The sequence below is a fragment of the Psammomys obesus genome, unplaced genomic scaffold, assembly GCF_907164565.1.
Source record: "Psammomys obesus unplaced genomic scaffold, mPsaObe1.curated_primary_1811, whole genome shotgun sequence".
Lineage (NCBI taxonomy): Eukaryota > Metazoa > Chordata > Mammalia > Rodentia > Muridae > Psammomys > Psammomys obesus.
In genome coordinates this window covers 9,268,582-9,277,205 of record NW_026593286.1, presented here as the reverse complement: position 1 = coordinate 9,277,205, position 8,624 = coordinate 9,268,582, and the positions used below count along the sequence as shown (strand labels likewise).

General features: G+C 39.4%; 1 protein-coding gene across 3 annotated transcripts in view; it reads right to left on the bottom strand.

Moving 5' to 3' along the window:
- Positions 1–8,624, bottom strand: part of Sphkap (SPHK1 interactor, AKAP domain containing) — a 133,632-nt gene that overhangs the window by 29,603 nt on the left and 95,405 nt on the right. For all 3 annotated transcript variants that reach the window (XM_055616410.1, XM_055616412.1, XM_055616411.1), the window contains 2 exons: positions 7,805–7,864; positions 5,415–5,549 (listed from right to left, as the gene is read on the bottom strand). In XM_055616410.1, coding sequence (XP_055472385.1) covers positions 5,415–5,549; positions 7,805–7,864 — 195 coding nt within the window. The remainder of the gene's footprint in view (positions 1–5,414; positions 5,550–7,804; positions 7,865–8,624) is intronic.

The following is an 8,624-nucleotide window of genomic DNA, read 5'->3' as shown; positions in this document are numbered from 1 at the left end:
TTCCTTCCTTCCTTCCTTCCTTCCTTCCTTCCTTCCTTCCTTCCTTCCTTCCTTCCTTTCTTTTATTTCTTTCTTTTTTTTTTTTTTTTTGAGACAGTGAGACAGGGTTTCTCTGGGTAGCCTTGGCTGTCCTGGACTCACTTTGTAAACCAGGCTAGTTGTGAACTCAGAGCAATCTGTCTGTCTCTGTGCACCACCTGAACTGTTTTTCAAGGATGGTGGTGCACAGCCTTGTGTTTCAAAGTGTGGAGTATGGACTGGGAGTCTCAGCCTTTTCCAAGCATGCTCCTGTGAAATTTACAATTTCAGACTTCAATACAGATCCACTAAATCCTGAGGTGCTTCTTCAAGGAACCTCTCAGAGATCACACATGGACTTGGCGATGCATCGCTATATTGCTTTGTACTAAATCCACAACCCTGTGATCTCCCAAGCGGTGAAGCACAGAAACTCTTGTCTTTCTTTCCTCTGAATTAATTTCCTTTCCTCTGCATTTAGACATAGCACGCTAACCTGAAACTCACCAGACCTCCTTTGACTGTTAGACGAAAAGTACTGTGAGATGCAAAACAGGGCAGACGCTTACCATAAAAGGCAGTACACAATGTCTCCCAGGCATAATGTATGTGGAGTTGTCATAGATCTGGGTCAAGATAATTTCCTATTTGCTACTTAATATTATTCAGATTAAGTATGCACTATAACGGTAGCAGGAACCCAAGAGATATTAACAAAACAATATGAACCAGCAATAGCTCAAGGTAGACAGATAGATGGATTTTATTAATTGTGCCCTGTTACAGAGTTTTGGAATTTTAGGAAGAAAATGTATTTTTTTTTTTTTTTCTGAGACGGCGTTTCTCTGTGTAGCCTTGGCTGTTCTGGACTCACTTATTTGTAGACCAGGCTGGCCTTGAATTCACAGAGATCCACCTGCCTCTGCCTCCCCAGGGTGCTAAGGTGATAGGCATGCGCCACCACACCCAGCTGAAAGTGTAGTTTCCTAACGGTCTTCTAAAAAGTAAACAAAAATATAAGAGTTGCAGCTAAGTAAAGAAAAAAAAGCCTACAACACGAAGACATGTCATGTGGTTTTGTAATACAACATGAAGACATGTCACGTGGTTTTGTAATACTTTACACAGTGGTTGTCGACCTTCCTAGTTCAACGACCCTTTCACACAGTTCTCATGTTGTGGTGACACCCAGCCATAAAGTCATTTCATTGCCACTTCATAGCTACAATTTTGCTACTTTTATGAACAGTAATGTAAATGTCTAATATGCAGAATATCTGATATGCTGTCCCCAAAGGCATCGTTTGAGAACCACTGCTTGACAGGGTATTTTCCAAATCTTATTAACTCCAATGTAATTGATATATTTTTGAGCCTGGTGGCTCTATGGCACTTTTAGGGACAAAAAAAGTAGAGGCTTAAAAGGGAAAAAGCCAACTCTTTCTCTCAGGGTTAAAGCACACAGTGGAAGAGCCTGCACTGCAATTCAGGCTTATCGTCCACTAGATGTGTCCTTTATCCCGTGCTTTCCTAGTTCAAACAAGAAGTACTCACAGAAGACTTGTGTGAGGTTTTTGCCAACTCATGAAGGTACAGTGAATTATATGCTCATCTCATAGTAAGGACAGCCATGGGAGTAGACTATTGTATTTGATAAGCTTCCTAATACATCTGCTTTGTAGCCAAGTGTTCTGATCAACTCTCTCTTTTTCTCTCTCTCTTTCTCTGTCTCTTTTTTATGTTATTTATTTATTTTTTGTGACAGGGTTTCTCTGTGTAGCCCTGGCTGTCCTGGACTTGCTTTGTAGACCAGGCTGGCCATGAACTCACAGAGCTCTTCCTTCCTGAGTGCTGGGATTACAGGTGTGCACCACCACACTCAGCTTTCCTGGTCAGCTCTTACTGTCAATGTGACACAAGCTTGAGTCACGTGGAAATAGGGCACCCCAGAACTGCCTCAATCAAATTGGCACATGGCTGTATTTGTGTGAGGTTGTCTTGACTATTGACTGATGAGGGAGGCTCTCACCCATTATGAGCAGCACCATTTCTGGACAGGCAGACACGGGCTGTGTAAGAAAGCTTTCTGAGGGGAACATGGTCTGTCTCTGACATGAACTCAGTGGCTGGCTCTTTGATCACTTCCCTCTGAGAGGGGAGTAGCCTTTACAGGCCACAGAGGAAGACAATGCAACCAGTCCTGATGAGACCTGATAGGCTAGGGTCAGAGGGAAGGGGAGGAGGTCCTCCCCTATCAGTGGACTTGGGGAGGGGTATGGGTGGAGATGAGGGAGGGAGAAGTACGGGATTGGGAGGGAATGAGAGTGGGGGTTACAGCTGGGATACAAAGTGAATAAACTGTAATAAAAATAAAAAAAGAAAGCTTTCTGAGCATGAGACACTGAGTAGCATTTCTCTGTGGTTTCTGTTTTAGTCCGTGCCCTGATATCTCTCAGTGATGGACTATTACCTTAAAACTATCCTCCATAAGTTGCTTTGGGTCACGGTGTTTATTGTAGCAAGAGAAATTAAACAGGAACAGAAAGTAACTAATTTTACTCTATATTTTATTTAACTATTGGCTGTTGAACTTTTTTGTTATTACTTTTCTTGGATGATCACTAAACATGTTCGTGAGTGCCTTGAGATGTATGCACATGGACTGTTGAGGTTGTACGTATATATACATGTTTAGTAAAACACATAGACGGTAGGGTACCAATGAATAACCGTAAGGTAGCTCTGTAAGAGCAAGATGCTGAACTTGTTCACCACTGTATTCCCCAGCATGGTCATCAATGTATTGTTAGGCCATCTCTAAAGATGACTTATTCAGACTTCCCTGGCTGATCCAGTACACAGTTTCTATCAGTCTCCACAGCTTACTGATGGATTAATAGACCACCAATTTTATTGGTGACAAAGCAGCCCATCCAAGACTATCTATAAAAGTAAATACTTGCTAAGATGGCCAAGATGGGGTTCACCATTGTTGCTGCCTCTGCTTTGCTGACTGAAACACGTGCTGTGTATCTACAAAATAACTCAGCAGCTTTGGGAGGCTTGGGAGACTGCAGACAGGTAAAGTGATATGGGGATAAGTGATAGAGAGCCTAATAAAGAGGAAGTGTGAGCTGGAAGTGATATAACCCACAGGCACAGGTTGATAGCTCATAGGTAAAAGGATACACAAACTGAACATTTTTATTTATTCTTTGACATGGAGTGCTCATCAAATTGGGCTCAAACTCTTGGCCTCTAGTGGTCCTCCCCCCTCAGCCTCCCAGATAGTTGAGACTATAGTGGCATGCAACCATGACTGACTCTGAGCACTCTTTACTGTGTGATATTTGATAGGTTCTGGGTAACTCTACTCTCACATATCTCATGGGACATCTTTGATTCTTTGGTGGCCATAATTTACCCTTCTTCTCCTTATACTCTATGAGGCAGAATTTTCCGCTTCACTTAACTGTTTGAGACATGTGCAAGGAGTTAATTTCTGACTCCCGGGACAACTGTTGCCTGAACAATCAGAACAGTACATTCCTCAGACCATGATAACTGGTTAAAAAAATAAATGTATAGTACACAAGAAACAATAGAACTCAACAAGACATTTGAGAACTACCTGAAATGTTAGTGTTAGTCAGCTTGAACACAAAACGATAATGTCTCCTTATACCTGATAGATAATACTGACTACAGGAAGAAAGCAGGAAAGGGGCTGTAAGAAAAATCTATGTCCTGTTAACATGGTTCACGTCCTTTCATCTCTTGTACTCCCGGTGTTTGCTTAGTTAAATGAGACAATGCATTTTCTGTGTGCTTAAGTCTATTTTCGGTCATGTTTAACTAAGAATTTTAACTAAGGTCAGTCAGAGTCTTCCAAGTTCCATTCAAGGCCAGGTCTAATCAATGTCAGTATCAATTATCATGGAGGCATGAGAAGGAAATTGGGACCTCCCAAGAGTACCTGCAACTTCCCCGTGTTATCTACAGCTGAGCACATCAGAAAAAAAAAAAAGGTCTAGTATTATAAAGTTGATAGGAATAAAGTTTTCAATATTTATTTAAAACCATAGCATACGATTTATACAGAATTCATGTAAAATTTATAGTGCATAAGCCTCATTAGCTTCAGAGTCAAGACTAGGTGGTTGCTAAGCAGTAGAGCTTTCCTATGCACTGAGTTATGATACTGTTTAAAAGGTTATTATTATAAATGTTGCAATTTTAATCTAAAATAACTCATCTTAAAGAGGATGTTTGAGAGAAAAAATGGTTTCCATTTTTGTAGGATGTTGGATTTCTTACAATTTTGTCCTCTTATTTTCTTCTGAAAAACCCTAACGTTTGTTTTGAACAATGTGTTTTTTTTTTTTTTTTTTACCAATTTCATTTCTCAAGTTGAAACTTTAAAGTAGAAATAAATGTATTTTGCTTCATAGACGGGTAAGTGCAGGCTCAGAGAGATCCAAATCCTTTAGCTTCAAATCCCAAATGGTGTCTCTTCAGAAATATTGTTTCTATGGCTGACAAGATACCAGTTACTGTGTGCTACGAGATTCTTGTTTTATTGACAAAAAGGATTGCACACATGTGCAGATGCGTAGAAAGGCCAAGGGTTGGTAAACAGGGCTTGCTGTCCACTTGGGGTTTGGCTTCCTGAACTATTTGGGTCTTACTCTGCTATATTTAGAAAGTCCTCCATAGGTTTAAAAAAAAAAAAAAGAACCTTTAACCGAATGGAAGCTCATTCTTGGGTACAGAGACAGAGGAAAAATATGCCTGGTGTAGAAATAGCTACAAATTTCAGACTTGAAATTATTTTCTGATCATCATTATTTTGCAGAATACAAAGGTCCTTAGAACTTAGATCCATTTCTTAATACCTCCCACCCAGGAATCTTCATTCCTCACTAATGAAGAGTATCATATTGATGTCTCAATTAAAATATTCTAATAGATGAGATAAAGGTCTGCACCAAATCTCTGAAGTCCAGGCTGAGTAAAGTCCGGCTTTCTGGGCTTCTGTTATTTTCAAGGATGACCAGAGATAAAGCTAGTGCCACATACAGAATCATTGTTGGCTCAGTATCACATACAGAATCATTGTTGGCTCTTTTGCTAAAGCTCATGTGTAACATTTGGCTTGGGCTCATCTCTCTCTGACTATGGAAAACTTACCACTAAGTTCCTCATGTCCTGGTGACTACCCCCCCAAACCATGAAATTATTTTTATTGCTACTTTATAACTGTGATTTTTGCTACAGTTATAAATTATAATGTAAACATTTTTAGACATAGATGTTTGCTGAAGGGGTCACGACCCACAGGTTGAGTACCACTGCCTGCCCTCGGTGAACTGTTGCTCAAGAACTGTGTTCCTCACCTGTGAAACATCAAAATCTGCCTGGAGGTTTCCAGAGGCTAGCCCACTCAGGAGGACAATTTCATTTTCTTTCGGATGTTGGACATTCATGGAGTTGATGAGCTTTGGAAGGTCTGGTGAAACGCTGACCAGTTTCTGTGGGGTAAGATCTTATTAGTTCAAAGGACCTCTTTACACTTCTAAAATAGCACATCCAATCTGTTTCATCTGTAAAAATTATTTATGATTTAGGCTATAGATATATAATCTGCTCAGTCTACAGTTCTCTACAACACAACTCCTGCACCCACAATTCAGGCATCATTGTTGAAGAAGGCAGAAAAATTGTGGGAGGCAGAGGAATGAGAAGTTTGCTGTGAGATTATTTCTTCTAAAAATGTCAGAGAAGGCACACCCGTGAAGTCTCACTATCATGGCTGCCTAAGCAAGACCCGAGCAAGGATGACAGCAATAAGTATGCTCGCATGGAGTGCAGAAAGCTCAGGAGGCCTCAACTTTCTGATGGTGTACTACAGGCAACTAAGGGTTGCTGAGAGCAGGAGAAATGGTCTTCTCCAGGCAAAAGCACAACTATCCAATACCAAATGGTCAGCCCTGAAACACACACACATACACACACACATACACAGAAAGAGATCATAAATTTGAATGAGAAGAGGGGGATCTACACGGGAGGAGTCAGAATGAGAGGAAAGGTAGGAAATGATATAATTATATTATAATCTCAAAAAAATTAAAAATCCTTAAAATATGAAAAAAAACTTTTAAATTAAATAATAAGAATTAAGGTGGGGGAGGGGTTGCTGGAGAGATGGCTCAGTGGTTACAGGCACTGGCTCTTCTTCCAGAAGACCTGAGTTCAATTCCCAGCACCCACAGGGCAGCTCACAGATGGCTGTTATCCAGCTCCATGTGATTTGACACCCTCACACAGACATGCACACAGGCAAAACACCAATGCACATAAAAATAATAAACCATTCAATAATGTAAAAAGAATCAAGATTGGAATAAAAAAAATATTTTTTTTTAAAAAAAAAAACCTCCTTGGTTTTAAATTTTCCAAAGTGAACATTTGGCAATTAATATCACACAATAAAAATAATCACTAGTTTGAAAAAAATTTTCTTCTTAAAACTTGAATAAAAAACTACTTGCTAGTAATATTCTCTTCCAATAAACTCAATAATAAAATTATATCTAATACTAATTTGACTTTGACTATGTTCTAAGCACTTTGGTAAAGCCTATATATGTGACATCCTATTTTATTTCATCCTTAACTGAAACCTATGTGATTGATATGCCATAATTACTTATATATATGTATATATATGTACATACACATATAATCCTATGACATAGAAAGTAGTAACTTGCACAGATCATATCAGTTTATATGAGCTAAGCCATAACTGGAAACTCTCTTAAATCACTCCATAAATTATTCAGTTACTATGATGGGAATATGCTTCCATCATTTCTGTTCTTTTTCTGATGGACTCTACTCATCATTCAATGTTATTACTCCATTGAATAAAATTGTTTGCACAATTTCCTTTGAAATCTCTAGTGTCATACAGAGGAAAATATTTGGCATAGGGTGAAAGTTCATACTGTGCAACCCTATGAATAATAGGTTGAGGAGCTTCATTCAGCTACACTACAAAAAAACTATGATAGGAGCACTCAGAAATCTCAAGTTCTGTGCCTGCTGTGAGTGGGTGCTGATTACCTGAGTACCCAGTATCAGTTAAGAGAAGCATTTGTGTATTGTGTGATGATCCAACTGTAAAGATCATGCCGTTATAGCCAATGAGGTAAAACCTCTCAGCTTTGGTGGTGCAATGATAAACTGTGACATTACTTGATTCTTGCCATTGTACCATAGGCATGCTCAGCCTCTAAAGAACTAAACAGTCATATAAGTGCTCAATGCAGTCAAGGATTTACACCAGGATCGATTTTGGATGACCTTGCTGGAAGTTAGCTGTCATGAGATGCAAAATGTTCAAGCTCATGATAAGGGTATGACAATGGATGGGTGCACAGTTCAGATGCAATTTGATGGAAAGAATGGGCAGGAGTAATCCCAATAACCAGAGGAAAGGGCTGGCTGCCTTCACTTTGGTTATAAGATACGGTGGAAAAAGCTTGCCAGATTGTGGTGTGAATATCCACTTTAGGATGCTGCTGGGTAAGAGGAGATGTCTTCCTGATCAGTTTTGTAGGCAGGGAAATGTGACTTTCAAACATGTAATGGAACAACAGCAAGAAAAGCTGCAGGGAAAGGTCAGTGATGACACCATCTACCCTTCTACAGAAGAGCATCACAGACAGAGTCCAGCCTTCTTCACAGGCTCCTGGAGGGCCCCAGGTCCAGCTGTTACCTGCTGCAAGTGTTCTGTGCTGCAAACATCCTTGTTTACATCCAGGTTCACAAAGCAGATCTGGGAAAAAAAAAAAAGCAAAACAGTCAACTATGTGAAGAATCTATCCATCCTTATGGGGGGGGGGAACCTAAACTAAATCAAACTAAAAAAGTCACAGAAATAGTTTTAAAGCCTTAGGAGTTTTATATAGCTTGACATAGAGACTATCATGTCACTTTGGGCCCCTCCACAGATTTCCAACCCTCTTCTCATGTGTCCCAACTGTCATGGCAAATACCTTCCTCCTTTTATCGGCCAACATGGTCAAACAATTCCCAATTTCTTTCAAGTCACCACAAAAATCTTCAGGTTTATGTTATTACTGACGCTCATGAAATATAAAAGAAAAAGAAATACAATAAAGATACTTGTAATGCTCTGAGCCTCTGCTTATAATCATGAGTATCTTTCTCCATTTTTCCTACTAGTGTGTGTCCTAATGGGTTTCTGCCTGACTGGGTATTTGAGTTTATTATAATCTTTCTAGTTTTATAAAAGTTGCTTTTTGGTTGTTCACCATAGATAAATGCCTCAATCAGTAAGTTCAAACTAATGGGTACATTATTAAATATTATTTTCAAGCAGCAATGAAATGGCTCATTCCAAGTAAAATGTCAAATTTCAAACATAGCATCCAGATAGATAAATACTATGAGCAAAGGGATGGATTGGAGGGAAGATTAAGAAAAAAATTTCAGGAAGGTAGATCAGATTCATGAAAATTTGAAAGATTCTGTTCAGCAGAAATGAGGTAGATGTTCAGACAGTGGGAGTAGTA